The sequence below is a fragment of the Primulina eburnea genome, unplaced genomic scaffold (assembly GCF_022965805.1).
Source record: "Primulina eburnea isolate SZY01 unplaced genomic scaffold, ASM2296580v1 ctg633_ERROPOS900000, whole genome shotgun sequence".
NCBI classification, from domain to species: domain Eukaryota; kingdom Viridiplantae; phylum Streptophyta; class Magnoliopsida; order Lamiales; family Gesneriaceae; genus Primulina; species Primulina eburnea.
In genome coordinates this window covers 8,047-25,515 of record NW_027331418.1, presented here as the reverse complement: position 1 = coordinate 25,515, position 17,469 = coordinate 8,047, and the positions used below count along the sequence as shown (strand labels likewise).

Below are 17,469 nucleotides of genomic sequence, written 5' to 3'. Positions count from 1 at the left end.
ACCGGCCATGAGGCGTAATGGATAATATATGTTTGAATTTCAAATTTAAGATTGAACAATTCGATTATACTTTAAATTTAAGCAAATAATAAATAAAACTAACCGAAAAGAAAAACGTTTTGAATGAGAGGTTAGGTATGTGGACCAACCAAACTTAGCTCCGACCAAACGAAATTCAAAGAGTTCCCACGACGAACGTACGAGTGAGCAATAATAAAATATATAAATGTACTTATTTCGGGCAACTCTCCTAACATTTCGGCGAAACCAAAAATACCCCTGACTAAATCCACGCCAAAACAGCCCACTAGGGTCTTATCCGTCATTTAACAAAGAACTCATCCCGGTTTTATACAGAACCCAACCCTCTCTCAACTCCTTACCCATTCCATGGGCAGAGATCGGAAATTCTGCTGGGGCTCCGCCCTGGTGGGGGCGGCCGCCGCCGCTGCCACGGCGCTGGTGATGACAGCAAAGCCTCGCGACCCAACTTTCCACCTCGTTTCCATTGATCTCACCTCCTTCAAGCTAAATTTCCCCGTCATCGACGCCGAGACGATCCTCACCGTTCACGTCACCAACCCCAATGTGGTCTCGATCAAGTACCCCGACACCACCATGTCCATATTCTACGACGGCTCCCTCCTAGGCTCGGCTCCCGTCCAGGCTGGCTCGCAGCCGCCTCGTTCCTGCCAGCTGCTCCGCCTCCCGGCTCGGCTGAGCGGCCTCCAGCTGGCTCAACACGGCAAAAAATTCCTGCTCGATGTGGGCCAGCGGGAGATGGTTCTGGACTCGACTGTGGACATCAAAGGAGCCGCGAAGGTGATGTGGTGGAACCACAAGTTCAAGGTGCACGTGGACAGTCACGTGATCGTCGATCCTGTGTTTCTTGATGTGATTGATCAGGAAAATAAATCGCGATTAGAGGTCTTTGTGAAGTCATGATTTGTGGTATTTGTTCTTGTTAAAAATTATTGAATCATTTTACGTAAAAAAATGTATATATGTTGTGATACGACTTTTGGTTTTACTCCTAAAGATAATTTTTTGATAAAATCTCACCTCAAATGAATAATGTACGGGATTTCAAATTTGAATGTGATCCACCCAGAATTTAATCTACGTACCCGTGACAACTTATCATTTTAGGCTACGTTTGATACGTGTGATGAGATAAATAAATGATTATTAATTGAAATGATTATAAAATGAGATATATGTATTAATAGTATTGTGAGATAAATAACATGGTATTTGATTTGATTTTAAAATGATGTATTAATGTTGTACTTTTTAGTGTAAAGACAAAAATGCCCCAGACAAAATATATTAATTGAGCTAATTGTCCTTGTTTGGTTCAATTTTTCAGACATGTGTAAGTAGTAGGTTTAAGTATATTTCTTAAAAAAATACTCGGGCAAGGTAAAAACTGTAGTAAAAAGACGGGTCACTTATTTTCTTCATGAAGGAAATCTCTAACCCTTACGTCCTCTTTTGGTGGAACAATATCTTCCCATAATTTGCTTTCCTCAAGTTGGTTTCGCACAATCTATGGATTCACGAGTACTGAGAAGGTGAATTTCTTGCAATAGAAGTGTAACAAAAAATTAACAAAGAAACCGAAGACTTACGCATTAACAATTACGTAGAGTATGCTAAAGAAAATAATGATATTTAATTTTCCACTGCGATAAAAAAAATGCAGAAAAATTGGTTTGAAAAAAATTGGGGGAACTTGAAAACTAAGCAAACCTCATTTCCAATGCATAGCACAAGCTTCCCCAGGCTCGGAATACAAATAAATGGCACCAAAACTCAGCATAAATCAATATTTTCAAGACTATGACACCGGAGAATTAATTACTAGACAAAACAAAACCCATTTGAACAACCACAAGATTTACCTCCAGAGAAACGAAAGATTAAAAGATGGTTGCACACAACAGAAAAGTACGTCGCATTTGAACAGTAACTACGCCTTCATAGAAACGAGAGCGAGACATTGAAGAGAGATGAGATGAGGTTCTTAATTTAGATTGGTGGGATAAAGGGTAAATTGGGGAGGGTAAACATAAATATGTACAACTGTTCATGTCAGGATTGGTATACCACCAAATAGTTGGGATTACTTTACTCTTCTTTTCATGTCTACACAGTAGAATTATAACGGGCCGGAAGTTATCACCGCGTAGCTAAAAAACCAGTCAAACATAGGATAGTTCAATATTTTTTCCTTAATCATCCGGTAATCACTGATACCAAACGTGGCCTTAATCTTCTCGTGTGTATGCAAATGTTGTACTTGGTTGATAGCAAGAAAGAATCGAATCAGTATTCAGTTTAACAGATTTCCTAGCGCCTGAGAAATTACCCAGAATCAGTAACAAGTAAAAACGAGTCAAACTTATGAGTGTGATGAGAGTTTACAACTAACATCATAAAATCAGTCAGTAATGGAACCTTGAACCAATGTTCACCGCCGAGCTTCACACCTTTCGCTTATTGAGTTTATAGGCCTCGATATGCCAACCCTTTACTCTTGGTATCTACTTCAGATTCCATCAGATGGGGATCACACGTTGATTTCTCTTCTTGAAACTGGCTTTGGAGACCCTTCATCAGTCTAGCTTTTCTTGCACTGGCGAATGTATATGTTAGTTGTGGGGTTTCCCACGACTTGCTCTCATCGGATTCTTCGGTTGAAGTAGAATAACTGAGATAATCTTCATCAGTGATGTTCTTTGTGTGGTTAGCTTCTGAACTCCATATTGTCTCTTCATCTAGGTCGGTAGGTGTTTGCTGAAGCCGTAGAGAAGAGCCGTTCTTTCCATCATCATCCGAAGGCTCCATGCCAACCATAGGAACTGGTTCTGTGAAGGAATCGCCTCTTTCTCGTAGAGTCTTCTCTACAAGTGTTTTAAGGAAGTTCATCACTTGAACAGCATACATCAATGCACTTAATGGATCGCCCATCTGCGAGAAAACGCCTCCACGGATATATTAGGTAAACGAGGAAGTTTTTTAATTTGTTCCACTGTTTTTGCTCCATGCGCAAGATTCCGTTGGGGCTTACCAACAATCTATTGTATATACAAAACTAAAACTTGGAAAAATTTATGGTGTATAAAGATTATAAGCTTAGAAATATTTAAGTGGGAGGGAGCAGCCGCTCTGCCAACCCCCTTCTAACTCTTGAATTTGATTTAAATCAAAAGGATCAATCTTCACAAGACTAAACTCAAAAACATCAATCCTCACATGAGTCACATCTAGTCCAAGAATACTAGGCCAGGAATCAACCGCACAATAAGAATCCAATTTCTTCAGATGGTAGACAATATTAACGGTGATGTGTATATGATGGTCATCAAATATGGTCTCACCTGAGTCATGTTAGGAGCAAACACCATTGCAATATTTCGAGCATTCATTTTGTTTAGATGTTCCTCGTGCACAACATCAGCCATTAGATTGATCGCCCAATCCAACAGAGCCGCCTCTGTTGGGGGAAGAAGCCTTACGAGCCTGCCACAGTCCTCTTCTGACTGGCATTGCATCACCTGCTCAGATGAAAGAGAATCCAATATCCCTTTGGGAAGTTCTCTAAACCAAGCCTACACGGACCACAGGAAAAATGTGCATAAGAACCATAAAATTTGTGGGATTGTATGAAGTTCTATTGACAGTGATGCTAAGAAAATTTGAGAATAGCCTCCAGGCAAGAATCAAAGAAACTAGTAAATCTGTCTAAAGCCACCTTGACTAGGCCTGCCAAGCAGTGTACATCGATGCCCTCTGGAATCACTCCTCGGTTTAATTGGTCCCTAACATACTCCTCTTGGCTGTTTCCAGCTGTTATTCTGAAAATCCCTTCAGCCTGCACATACAGCCAGTTGGTAAGAGAGTAAACGTAACTATACAAAATTCAGAGGAGCACTATGTTGTACCTGCAGGCCACCTTGTGAATACAAATGGCTTTGCATAAGGAGGAGAATAGTTGGAACGCTATTGCCTCTTTGGTCGTAAGACAGTTGCATTGATTCGGTAGAAACTCCAAAAACGGTGGCACTGTCATGAATTTCCAAATCAAAGTTAAGAATAAAACATGATGAAAGATTCAGATTTCCATATAGGCGTAATGGCAGTAGAAACATGCAACAGAATACAATGAACGAACTACACTGTCCAATCATTAAAAAAACCATGGTCGTGTATAATTCAGCTGAAGCAGCCGATTATTAAGTTGCAATAAGCAAATCTGAAATTGAAAACTACTTTCCATCTGTATTTCATGGAACATATTTACCAAGAAACCGGTGCTACTTATTAGTATTAGATTTGCCGATCATTCAAAAAAACAACATCAGATTTACAATTCACAAAAGCAAGAAGACAACAACAGTAACTTGTTTTTATTTTCAGGAAATTGATTCAACTTCAGAAAATCACACAACTAGAAATGAATGAAGCAATTTTTTCAAGAAAAGGCAAAACCAGAATCCTCGCTAATAAGTTTGATAAGCCATTGTGCACCAATGCTTCCAAATCCAGCAACAAACAGTAACACGATGCTAAGTAAAAATGTGAGGAAAAAGATAATTCAACAAAATATAATAGAATTCGAGATTAAAAACCCACTGAGACACAAATACCAATCAAGAACTTCACCAAATTAAAAATACACGTAAAAGAAACACTTAAGCAGGAAAGGCAAAAGAGATGGATAAACCTAGCACTAGGAGCCCTCCTAGAAACCTCAGGTTCAAACTCAACAGGCAAGCCCAAGAACCCATCAAACCTATCAAACGTGACATGATTAACATGCTGTACGTCGGTAGGCCAACCAATCTCCATAAGCCCGCTACCGCAATTACCGCCGCTGCCAGCATCGGCACTTGAAAAATCAGGCCTATCGGTCTTGCAAGCCATCCAAAAAGTTTTTCTAAATAGAGTAACCAATATCGCCAGAAGAGATAATTGATCACTCCTTTCCTTCTCAGTCTTCTCACTCGTCCTAATTATATCTCCCCCTCCACCCTCTCTGGCATCCACTGTCAGCCCAGAAATCCTCCCACCGCCAGCATGCGTCTGTTTCTGATTAAACAATGCGGCATTGTGAGTAGGCGTGGATACTGAAGAAGAAGATGAAGATTGGGAGTGGAGCACCTCTGTCATCATCGCACAACTCAATAAAAAGAATATTGTTTTCAATATTTTTCTCTCAGTTCTCTTTTTTATTCAAGAAAAAAGGGGATTCCTCGTGATTCCCGGATTAAAGAAACGCTAAAATGAGGTGATGTTACTGTCACGAAGGGGGAATGTTTCTTGAAAATGGGGTGCAGTCGGTGGTGTTGAATTCCAGAAAAGGGAAGACTTCCAGACGTGAGAATCATGAAGTGATTTGTTTATTTCGAAGTGTTTCTCGTTGATCTTCCTACCTACAGTTTACTGCATCATTTTCTTGCTGTCAATTTAGCGTCGAAAAATAAATAAATGGAGGGAGGGGAGAGGAATCGAGAGATCAATGGCTATGATTGGTTGATGATTTCTTTATTTCTGGCTTTTGATTTTTTTATATTTCCTAATAAATGTCCAATTTTTGGATAGCGAGGATCATTTTTCCCCTCTAATTACTTTCTTCAATAGAAAGTTGCATAACTAGACATGCATGAATTAATGGCTTACTTATTTTAAGTATCACACATCGAATTCAAGATGGGGTTCTTAAAAAAACTGAAATTTGAATATCAAGATTCTAATGCCGAGTCGATGGTTAAGCCTTAGCATTGAAACTGATTCTCGAATTCAAATAGTACAGAAGTGAGACGAATCAACTATACTTATATTTAATATTTTTTATTAATAATTCAAAAAAGATAACTATATCACAAAATTCAAGCCAAATGAATTTTAAAAAACTTAGGTCACATTTGGATACATAGATACCAAACTAGCAAAAGATGCACATGCATTGTATGTGCTATTATTATTTTTAATTTGATTAAATAATATTAAATAATTAACATGAAATTATTTTCGATTTAGAAAAGTTGTTCCATTTAAAAGGGAACTTTTGTTTTGATTTTTTTATATTTAAAATATGGAATGACTTGAAAATGTTTTTAGTAGAGTAAATATTTTTGTGTCCTCAAAAGTAGTTATTCTAATGCCCTCACACTTAATATAATAGTATAGATACATAAATTTAAAATGTATTTTTATAGTTTTAGACAAGCGAGACCATAAATTTCAAATTCACCCCTTGCATGTTCAAGAAGTGTTTCATATTAATTATGATATATTTTAAGTTTACTCAATAGTGGATATATTTAAAATTTATTATATTTTGTATAACTAATGTGTAAATAAATAATATATTGATTTAAAATTTTATCTATTATTTCGTTGATAACATTAAAACTAAAATCAAATCTACTTATTTCAAATACATCACTCCAAATGCAATTGAATTTCACCAATTAGATTTTCTCACTATTATTTTATTTTTAATGCAAGCTTTGTGTAGGAAGAGTCAGGTCAATAAGGCTGTTGATTTACTGGGGAAAATATGTCCCATAAAGGGTTTGTTCCGGATACTTTGAGCTATACCACTCTATTGAGTAGCTTGTGTAGGAAGAGGAAGCTCGAGGAGGCTCACAAGCTTTTTTTGGGACGAAAGTGATCAAAGGATGCAATCCTGATATTGTTCATTACAACACTGTAGTTTTGGGGTTTTGTCGAGTAGGTTGCGGTGCTGATGCTTGTAAGGTTCTTCATGACATGTTTTCAATTGGGTGCTTACCGAATTTGGTGTCATACCAAACAATAGTTACGGGTTTATGTAATCAGGGCATGCATGACGAGGCGAAGAGCTATTGTAAAGGTGATGATCATATCGAAGGGGCTTTTTTCCCTCATTGTTCAGTCAGTTCATTTACTGATTAAAGGTTGTGGTCTCTCTGACGTTGTAGATTACTTCTTCCATAGTTGCTGTTCGTCGATGGCGATCTATCGTCAACAATTTATTTCTATTAAGTGCCAACTACTAACAAGTTACAATTTTCTTCCTGCCCTGCACTGCCATTCGGATTTTATTTATGAACTATCAAACTGATCCTTGTAGTCCATATACTTATTCTGTTTGCAGCCAGTAGGGGTGCTGGTTCTATGTCGAAATTTTATTTTGAATTTGAATTTATTGCTTCTGTTGCTGTTTAGGGAGGGAGAAATGGATTTATCCAGAGTATTAGAGTTTGATTTGATCTGCCTTGTTTATTTTCTACTTTGAACCTTTTTTTTGAAGTATCTAATGTATATGATGCAACTATACAAAGTTCACATTTGAATTTCTGACCATTACTAAAACATTTTTATCTCATGCATGGAAATTAGTTATTTTCTACATTCTTATTTCCTGCTATTTTCGACTTCTGTTTCCATGTTATTGACTTGGATATCGTATATAGAATGGCATTGGATTATTACAATTTGACAATGTTTTCTATATTACATGATCAGAGATCTTCCAAGATTTCCTTCAGGATCCAGAATAGAACAAAATTTCTACTTCCTATCTGTATGCTCCTTGGTTTGTTGTGACCGTGGAAGATTTATTTTTGAGGACTAGTCAGTGGATGTAAATCGAATTTCTTGTACTCGATACCTCCGTAAGAGCTCGTGTTCCGAGTATTAAGTTCCTTGGACATGTCTTTTTCTTTGCTCTGGTGTGCTTGAAAAGAGGATGATCTTTGGAATCAAGAATACAGAGACGAGACTGATCTAGTCAAAACCACCCAAAACGCTATTGACATAAATGATGATGCAGTGCCCAGTGGCGCAACATAGCGAAACTGAAACAATTTGGCAACGAAGAAATTTAGGAATTTGATTGGCAGTATGATCAAGTTCTCATGGACACTTCTTCTCGCAATATCTGCACGTTTCAGAACCCAAAAAACAGTCAGCGCTGAACATATTTAAGCAACATTTGCATTTTTAAACCAAAATTCGCCGAAAGTTATCATACTCATTGAAATTTCAGCCAGATTTGATCCCACGTTGAATGTGAAAAGCATTACTCCAATGAAAACGATGGCTAAATGGAACTCTCTTTCGGTGTTCTTCATCATGATTTTTTCGAAATTTAATTCCATCTTTGTCTATTTATCACACTTAGTTTTCCTTCTACTTCACAATGTATCTGTTTTGTTCGTGAAAGGAGCATTTATAGGAGGGAAATCGAAGTCAATACTGTTTTGTTGGAGTATTATTTCTTGAGGTGCAAGAGGTCAACTTCAGCTGGGAATGATTTTTTTCATGTCTGAAGTTAAAACTTGCAGACAACGGTTTAGAACTACTCGCTTGATTCCTTGGGACCAATTCCACGATAATTTTTTTATTTTTTTTGACGAGACCAATTCCACGCTACTTGAAACTATATTTAATTGGTTTTTGAAATTGTCCTAATAGTTGGAGGCAAAAATTTGTGTGAGCCGGGCTCACGGGTCGAATTTGTGAGACGGATCTCTTATTTGGGTTATCCATGAAAAAGTATAATTTTTTATGCTAAAAGTATTACTTTTTATTTTGAATATGGGTAGGGTGACCCGTCTCAAAGATTAGTATCCGTGAGACGGTCTCACATGAGACTCACTCATAGTTTGATTCGAGTGATCATTTTGTATTCTTTAAAAATGGAGCAACAGATTTGAACATTTGCTTGCTTTTTAGACCGCACCTGAATAACAACTTGCTTCTAATGCTTAAAAGATCAATATATAAACATTAGTAATAGTGACACATTATATGTGTATACAAAGATTTTACATATAAATCGGATTTAAAAAAATTTGGAATTACTTAATTGAATTTCTGAATGTACTCTAATATTTTTAAAATCAGTACAAAAGAAGAAGACTAAAAAAGTAAAAACAAAACCCGAAAAATGAAACTAGAGGGAGTTTAGTTAGGGGGAAAAAAGAATTTAAGAGCAGGTAAAAAAAGTTGACAAATTTTTTTACGATTTTGGTCCTTGGATACGTTACTCACGTTAATGTATGAGGATACTTGTATATAAATTATAGGCAAAAACTTGTGTGAGACGGTCTCACGGATCGTATTTTGTTAGACGGATATCTTATTTGGATCATCTATGAAAAAATATTACTTTTTATGCTAATAATATTATTTTTTATTGTGAATATCGATAGAAATGACTCGTCTCACAAAAAAACATACTCTAAATTACCTAGAAGGGTTATCAAGTTGGAGTATTTTGTCTCACATTATAGTAAAATATATCTAAAAGAGGTGGCAATTCCATTTAGTAGATACCAATTTAATAAATGTGGTGCCCCCGTACCTACCACTCAGTGGGGTTTCACCGGAGACAACACATCAAACCATAGCCTACAAAATCATGGCGTCACTTAATACGAATAGAATAGATAAATGATTTTTAGTTATTAATCACTATTTAAATATTTAAATTATTAATCCTATTTTGACAATTTCGAAAAAGATATAAGAATAATAAAATATTTTGGAAATTTAGCAAACAAAAGACGTAACGAGAATATCAAAATTGGAAATTATAGAGAAACTACAAATTTATCATAAAAGTTTTTTTAAATAATTTTATTAAATATAAACTAGTTTTAATTCAATTTAAATGTTATTATTATTTTAGAAGATCGTTATTTAATAAAGATAGATATACATATATTTTTATGATTTTGCAGAATAAGTAGAATTATTTGTTGGAAGATATACTTCAAAATTCTGCCTGTTTTTATTGAAATGATAGTGTTACATATATATATAATTTTAATATATTGTACACTAATCTTGTACACTTCGAATATCGATTATGTTTCACCCACTTATTAGATGTGTAATTTTTTTTATGTTTAATCAATGACATCGATTCTCAATAAATATGCATAATAAATATACATCGGATAATTGAATGATACTTCACCCGTGGTCAAATAAATATACCCAGTAAGCAATAATGGAACTAGGAATGTGGCTAGAAATTTAAACTGTTATATCTTTTAATAGATGAATGCTGTCGTGAGTTAACAGTATATATATATATATATATATATATATATATATATATATATATATATATATATATATATATATATATATATGTGTGTGTGTGTTTGTGTGTGTATTAGATATATGTCTTATCAATTCCTCTGCTTCATCGTTATCGACATATTGTTATCCGGTCCGAAGGTGGCAGCAGTAAATTGAAATGGTTTCATACGGCGGCGGTAATCCATCCTACTCCCCTTCAGCCCCGCCCGCAACCGACTCACAACAACCCATGTTGGCCCATCCCTACCACCCGCCTCCGGCTCAATATCCAGCGAACCCCTCTATGTCTTACGCACATAGCACCTATCCGCAGAGCAGCACCGCCTCGTTCGGGTCGGGTCCGACTCCGCCGTCGCACGGTTTCGGTTCCTACCCGTATCAGCAACCGCAGAACCTTTACAGTTCGTTTCCTCCGGGAACCCACCCGGATGTGGTTCGAAGCTTCCAGATGGTGGACAGGAACCAAAACGGTTATATTGAAGAAATGGAGCTCCAACAAGCTCTCGCTTGGAATTACCAAAAGTTCAGTCTTAGGACTTTACGTTTGCTTATCTTTCTCTTCAGGAATCCTAGAGAATCTTCTTTTAGAATCGGTCTGTTCCCTTTTTGAAAAAAAAATTCTAATCTTATTTTGGGTTAATCTACTTCAGGATTTGACAGATTTTATTGAGTTTCTCGTAGGCATGAAAAAATTAGCCATTAGTTAGTGGAGGGTGTGATTGATTTTGTTTTAAAATATTTATTTTGGTTCACGAAATCTGGTGGCATTGACGATTGACAATTATTCCCGTGAAACATTTAGGGCCAAAAGAGTTTGCTGAAGTATGGAGTTGCCTTGGCCAATGGCGGGTGAGTAACTTTGTCAGTCCAAGGAAGGAAAAAGTTGGTCTTTTCTATGTCAAAAGTGTCTTCTACTACATTTAAGAACAGGTCACATTAGTTTTTAATCGTTTAGTCCCTGAAGGGAAGAATCCCTATGATATGGTTGTCATCTTTATGTGAGTAGTTAGTACTTCCATTCTTCAAGAATGTGATTTGTTTTCATTATACATAATCATCACCTCGCATAGGCTGTGTTTTTAGAATTGAACTACTCCTTGTTATATAAACATGTAGCATACTTACTCAGGTGGCAGATGCACAAAAGATTTGAAGATTAATATTGTTATAATGTGGGACAATGTTTTCCATTCTTTGAATTGCAACATTTGAAAAGCGCATCACTTAAAGATACATGATGACCCTACCTTGTGTTGTCATGCTGATCATTTGCATTGTTAAGAATATTCCCAGTGAAGCAACACTGTGTTTATTGGGTTGTAATAGCATTTTTATGTAAGTGTCATAATTCGAAATGTGAGATTATGTACTATAAGCAAGAAAATGAGAAGAAGATGAAACATTGCATCTCTTAACTCATGGGTGCAGTTCAACCCAAAAAAAGGAAAAAAAAAACTTGTGGGTGTGGTTTTGTCTATCGATACAGCTGTTATCGAACATTATATGTCCATAAAACAATTAGTAACAAGTCATTTTGACCTTTACTAACATGGTTACCATAACGAGGTTATAGTTTATTGGGATGATGCTTTCGAAATGTAGATTGAGTCGAACAGATCTGAATGCTGCTTTACTATCATAAGCCATCCACCCTACCTTGCTCTGGCTGGGACTCTGATGTTTGTTGTATAAAATCTTTTGTTTCTTTTAGGCCATTTTTGAAAGATTTGACAGGGATCGCAGTGGGAAAATTGATTCTATAGAATTGAGGGATGCATTATATAGCCTTGGATTTGCCTTGCCTCCCTCAGTTCTCCAGCTTCTGATTTCCAGATACGATGATGACAGTGGACGGAGGAGGGTAGAGCTGAATTTTGACAGTTTTGTAGAGTAAGAGCCTATTTTTTCAACCATCAAATTCAATTGATTTTAGATTGTTGACCTGGATTATATCTGTTAACGGTCTTTTTTCATTGCAGGTCTGGAATGATTGTGAAGGTGAGCTACAATTAAAATAAAGTTGACTAATCTGATTTAAGCACGAGCATTCTCTACATCCGAATGACTAGGGATGTAATGATCCAAACTAAGCCAAATAGTATCAAGCTGGCCCGTTTAAGATTGATAGAGTCTCGATCTCGGGTCGAGCTTTATTCGAGCTTTTATCATCAGGCTCGAGCTCGATTTGTCTTGAAATTATTAAGATCGCGAAAAGCTCGAATTCGGCTCATTAAAAGCTCGTTTATCATGTTAATCAAGCTGGGTTCGAGCTTGGTTCATTAATAGCCTGTTTATCTGTTTAACAAGCCTGACTTGAGCTTGAAGCTTGAGTCGGTCCGTTTTCGAGCTTGTAAAGTATACTATTGAGCTCGAGTTCGAGCTTGTTAAAAATTAAATATATCAATGAACTAATTTTAAATTTGACATAAAAGTTTAAATTTATTTATAAATAACCAAAACGACGAACATAACAACTAAAAATATATAAACGAGGCTCGAGCTTGGTTTGATTAAATTGTTGAGCTCGAGCTTGACTTGATATGATTAATAAACGTAAACTCAAACGAGCTTTTTATTGAGTCGAGCTCCGAATAGCTCGCGAACGGTTTGGTTCGTTTACATTTTTACAGATGACTATTTGCATGTTTCTGTTCTCTCTATTTTTTCCTCATTTGAGTGTTGGTGAGGAACGCTCCAGGAAACAATTCAACAAGACAAAATCAAGATATACTTTTAAATTTTTTTATAAAATAGTGAACTAAATTTCTCTTTTAGTGTTTTTTTTTTTCTGTTACTACTTACATGGAAGATATAGTGGAAGGTTGTGCATATTCGTTAGACTCGTACCACTTTGTTAACCAAAAGAACCCCATTCTCTTCAATGCTACATGTCATTGACTTATCTTCGTTTTCATTTTCAGGGTTTGACTGAGAAATTCAAGGAGAAGGATCCAGGTTACACAGGCTCAGCAAAGCTAACTTACGACACATTCATGTCCATGCTCATTCCTTTCCTTGTTTCAGATTAGAACTTCATGATTTTGTTAACCAAGCTCGATTTCGTACTGCTAGGTTTGAGAAGGAATTTTTGTGCATGGAAATAGAAAAGAAAAGAGAAGGGATATATGTTTGTGTCTTGATAAGTTGAGGTGGTGGGTCATATTATGGTGTATGGATTCGTGTAAATTTTCTGTCAAGTGTGATTGCATGTATATTAAGAGCAGTGTTTATTCGGATGGCTGGTTTTGTACAAGTGTGTGCTTATTCGATTTGTCAGTTGCACTGTTGGTTTTCAGTATTGTGTTATTTTTATTTTTTTGATTACAACACACGCGGGAGGGGTGATATCACTGGGGTACAAGCCCGGTCTCCCGTATTGTGTTATTGGGTATGCAAAGAACGCCAATCTTGAGGTTTTAATACTATTCCTGCTAGTGTTTTCCGTGGAAGAGAACAAATGTAGAACCGAAATTTTTTTGCAGACTTTATTTCTACTGACCGCCACTTTGATTCCGTCTAATGTTCCACGTAAAGACTGGAAAGATGCATACAGGAGCCACGAAATCGCTAAAAGCAAGTGTAACAAAAAATTATTCGTTCATTCAAAAAAAAAAATCTTCGTTTGGTAAAAATTTTAAAAAATGTGGAGACAATCGAATTTTAGGAGTCAAATAAAAATTTGAGGTTGCGTGTCTAAATGATAGCTTATTTTTTTCTTAGGTAGCATTTTCTTACGGAATTTGGATTTCTGGAGTATTTGATGTTCTTGGGAGTTCATTTTATATTTCAATAACGATAGATCGATGGGTTAGCACTTTGATATCGAATTAAATTTTTAAAATTTGAAAAAGTAAGCGATGAACTTGTTGAATAGCATCTTGAAATTCATTGATGTCCATGAAGTTGAATCGGGAGAATTTATGTCTTGGAATTCTTCCCTACTTCTTCGCAAAAAAAATTTTTGTCTTCTGACCCTTTTTACTTGAAGGGTGCAAATTCTTGACATATTCATGTGATGATGTGTCACAATTAATTGACTCTTTGTGATTCATTTAGTAATTATTCCTTTTTATCACAATATTCGATTCCAAATACTAAAATATTATTTTTTTTCCAATAAGCAAATGCATCTTGATTACAATCTGATTTGCCTACAATAAATAATTCTTTAATATTTATTATTTTCATAACTAGAAAAGTTCGCTTGATAATGTATTTCATTTTAAATGCCAATAAATTTAAAAGTCTACAAATGCCCGACGAGATTATTCCGATGTTTTTTAGTATTCATCCACTCGTATTCACTACGTTTTAAGATGAATGGGTATATAAATGAACATTTCGGGATGTTGTATCTATTTTGATGTCATCCCTTGAGAATGTGTTCTGAATTTTGAGGGATATCTTGGTGCATAAATACCAAGATTCTAAAAAGCGTGAAGCGTTCTGAAGCGCAGATATCGAGCTCCAAGCTTTTTAAGTTTAAGTGAGATTAGCACAGGCTTAAACGTGAAAAAATATTTTTTATCTTTAGTGTAATTATAATTATCTCAAACCAATAAATAAATAAAATAATACATAATTATGATAAATTTAAATATGATTCATTAATTCTCATATTTATAAAAGCATAAAAATCTCAAAATTACAATCTTTATTTGTTTTTGCAACTAGATCACATTAAAAAATGCTAAATATTTGTCAAATCATTATCAGACGTGCTTAATCATAATTAAAATTAAAAAATAAAATCTAAATTATGAACTTAATTTTTTATTTTAAAATAAAAAGATATACCTTCAAAATAAAAAAAATTAAAAATAAAAAGATAAGATTAATTGTACTTAAGTTTTTCTCCGAAGCGAGACGTTTTTGTCGAACTTCAAGCTTAAACGAATTTTTTAGAATGCTAAAACGAGACGTTTTTGTCGAACTTCAAGCTTAAACGAACTTTTTAGAATGTTGATAAATATCGACAGGCTTGACGATTCAAGAATGTGTTCCAAGGCAGGCTTGAATGCCTTCCGAACTTATGTCCAACAAGTTGATAATTAAAATACTATAAAAAAACCTATCATTTATTTTAAAGTATTGATGTTTTATTATATTGTAATAATGTAAAACACATATATTTTATTTACATGAAAAAATAAAAAAAAAAAAAAAAAAAAAAGAAGAAGAAGAAGAAACTAGAGAAACCAATCATTTAAAATCAGGAAGGAGAATGAATGGTAGGGGGCGTATTATCATTGGGCAAAGTGAAACCAAACATTTACACTAAAAATATATATAAAATATTGACCCCATTAATGACTCACCGACATTGAGGGTCCACCAATCAAAGCCACTCTTAAATGGGAATCTGGTTTAGGGGAAACAAATTCACAATACCTCATTAAAATAAAATTTTGAAAAATAATAATTCCAATAATATGTTCCCCATTATAATGGACATAACAAAATTGTATATTATTCCTTAAATAGGAACAAAATCTATATGCCTTCCTGAATGGAAAAATGGGAAAGGTCGATCCTGGGTGTGGGGCAATCAACGGCCAAGACTCTTTCATGAGGGGGAAATTTTAAAAAAAAATATATATATATAAGGGCCAGAATCTGCCCCTGCATATTCCGGAAAAATGGGAGTTTAATCTTGATCTTTGAGGAATACATTATATATATATATATATATATATATATATATATATATATATATATATATATATATAGAGAGAGAGAGAGAGTGGTAGTGTATGTATAATTTATTTTAAGTTTTAGAGAGAAATAATTTTCACTTTAAATAACGAGTAGGTCTCTTGTGAGACGGTCTCACAAATCTTTATCTGTGATACGAGTCAACCATATCGATATTCACAATAAAAAGTAATACTCTTAACATAAAAAGTAATAGTTTTTCATGGATAACCTAAATAAGATATCTGTCTCACAAAATACGACTCGTGAAACCGTCTCACTTAAGTTTTTGCCTTAAATTATTTCAAGTGAACAGGCGAAGACAACATGTCCAGTTAATCTAATATGTGGTATTAAAGTTTTATCTAGAATAATAGTTTGAATTTTAAATAAAATCCGAAAATTAAAGTTCCATTAGGTAAAGAAGCTAAAATTAAGTTATGCGGTATGGCATTGTGTGATGACACGGAATAGATAGCGACCCATCAACAAATTATACCAAACAAATCCATTTCAAAACCTGGATTAATAATATACCCAAGTTGGTGTTATTATTGGTGATTATTATTAATCTAACGATAGGATACAAGCAATATCTTAAATACAACAATAATCAATTGATTAATCTTGTCAAGTGGCCAAAATATTACAAAACTGCAAAAAAGTAAACTCATTATCTTAAAACATAAAATAAAAAACAATAAAACCTTCCACAGTATATAATACAGAGTCTGACATTAAATTTTTTTTTTAAGGGAAAATTGAAAATAAGGAGGTGAGCGAAAAATCATCTAGTACGTAATGTATGAGTATACAAATCTATATATGTGAGTGAATTATGACTGGTGATCATAGATCAAACTGAAAACTCATGCTCAGCGAAAAATCGTCCAATACGAAAACTCATCATGATTTACTAGATTTTCTTGTTATGTTTATAATTTTAGAGATCATTATTAATTTATGATCTTGAGAGGGCGATATTTTATATAAAATCTCAAAATATTATTATCTTATTAATTTAACAAGCCAACCCAATTCCGAGACCGGGTAAAAATAATATCTTGAATAGGTTATTAATTTATCGAATATTAATTTGCAAGAGGTTTTACTGTCCATGTATTTCACTTAGAATAACTCTGATCATTTTATGATCATTCCATTGAATTTAAATTCTTAATCAGGCAATAATCTTTTGTAAGATTCTCAAATCAGTCGAGTTCATGTATACCTTCACAGAATTTCATTAATATATGCAATTTGCAACTTCATCGACATATCGTCGATAAATAGCATGTGAACATCCTTATATTTTTACATGCCAAATAGGCCAAAATCTCGTAAAATTAGCACAGTTTATAAATTAAAAAGTTAAAAATTCAGTCATCGATTAATTAAAAATAATATATCTCTTGTGAGACGGTGTCATGAATCTTTATATGTGAGACGAGTCAATCCTATCGATATTCACAATAAAAATTAATATTGTCACGCCCCGAGACCTGGGTTAGTTGACACCGGCGTTGTTTAACAATCACACAATCGAAACAACAAGCCTTTCTTAGCACAGTAAAAACCGAAACCAGTTTATATATTATAATTACCACGAAATAAACATTGTCTTTACAATAACGAAATCCAACGAAATAGTAAATAATGCGGAAGCAT

General features: G+C 34.6%; 3 protein-coding genes across 3 annotated transcripts; 2 read left to right on the top strand and 1 right to left on the bottom strand.

Moving 5' to 3' along the window:
• Positions 1–252: 252 nt before the first annotated feature.
• On the top strand, positions 253–1,124 carry LOC140821569 (uncharacterized). Its single transcript, XM_073182075.1, has one exon. The coding sequence runs from the start codon at positions 391–393 to the stop codon at positions 943–945; it is 555 nt and encodes a 184-aa protein (XP_073038176.1). The 5' UTR covers positions 253–390; the 3' UTR covers positions 946–1,124.
• A 1,152-nt stretch (positions 1,125–2,276) lies between these two features.
• LOC140821574 (rho GTPase-activating protein 1-like) lies at positions 2,277–5,512 on the bottom strand. The gene is made up of 5 exons (XM_073182083.1): positions 4,730–5,512; positions 3,948–4,068; positions 3,758–3,877; positions 3,384–3,614; positions 2,277–2,973 (listed from the first exon to the last, which is right to left on the bottom strand). The coding sequence occupies exons 1-5, from the start codon at positions 5,176–5,178 to the stop codon at positions 2,509–2,511; spliced, it is 1,386 nt and encodes a 461-aa protein (XP_073038184.1). The 5' UTR covers positions 5,179–5,512; the 3' UTR covers positions 2,277–2,508.
• A 4,689-nt stretch (positions 5,513–10,201) lies between these two features.
• On the top strand, positions 10,202–13,344 carry LOC140821571 (probable calcium-binding protein CML48). The gene is made up of 5 exons (XM_073182078.1): positions 10,202–10,700; positions 10,910–10,956; positions 11,819–11,997; positions 12,087–12,105; positions 13,029–13,344. The coding sequence occupies exons 1-5, from the start codon at positions 10,265–10,267 to the stop codon at positions 13,134–13,136; spliced, it is 789 nt and encodes a 262-aa protein (XP_073038179.1). The 5' UTR covers positions 10,202–10,264; the 3' UTR covers positions 13,137–13,344.
• Positions 13,345–17,469: the final 4,125 nt, after the last annotated feature.

Bases quoted from the DNA above. Each gene is read 5' to 3' on its own strand.
- LOC140821569 (XM_073182075.1), top strand. From the start codon at position 391: ATGGGCAGAGATCGGAAATTCTGCTGGGGCTCCGCCCTGGTGGGGGCG.
- LOC140821574 (XM_073182083.1), bottom strand. From the start codon at position 5,178: ATGATGACAGAGGTGCTCCACTCCCAATCTTCATCTTCTTCTTCAGTA. The intron at 3,878-3,947 runs GTACAACATAGT...CTGTATGTGCAG, and splicing joins ATTCACAAGGTGGCCTGCAG to GCTGAAGGGATTTTCAGAAT. The intron at 3,615-3,757 runs GTGGCTTTAGAC...TGGTCCGTGTAG, and splicing joins GCTTGGCAGGCCTAGTCAAG to GCTTGGTTTAGAGAACTTCC.
- LOC140821571 (XM_073182078.1), top strand. From the start codon at position 10,265: ATGGTTTCATACGGCGGCGGTAATCCATCCTACTCCCCTTCAGCCCCG. The intron at 10,701-10,909 runs GTCTGTTCCCTT...TGAAACATTTAG, and splicing joins AGAATCTTCTTTTAGAATCG to GGCCAAAAGAGTTTGCTGAA. The intron at 10,957-11,818 runs GTGAGTAACTTT...TGTTTCTTTTAG, and splicing joins GTTGCCTTGGCCAATGGCGG to GCCATTTTTGAAAGATTTGA.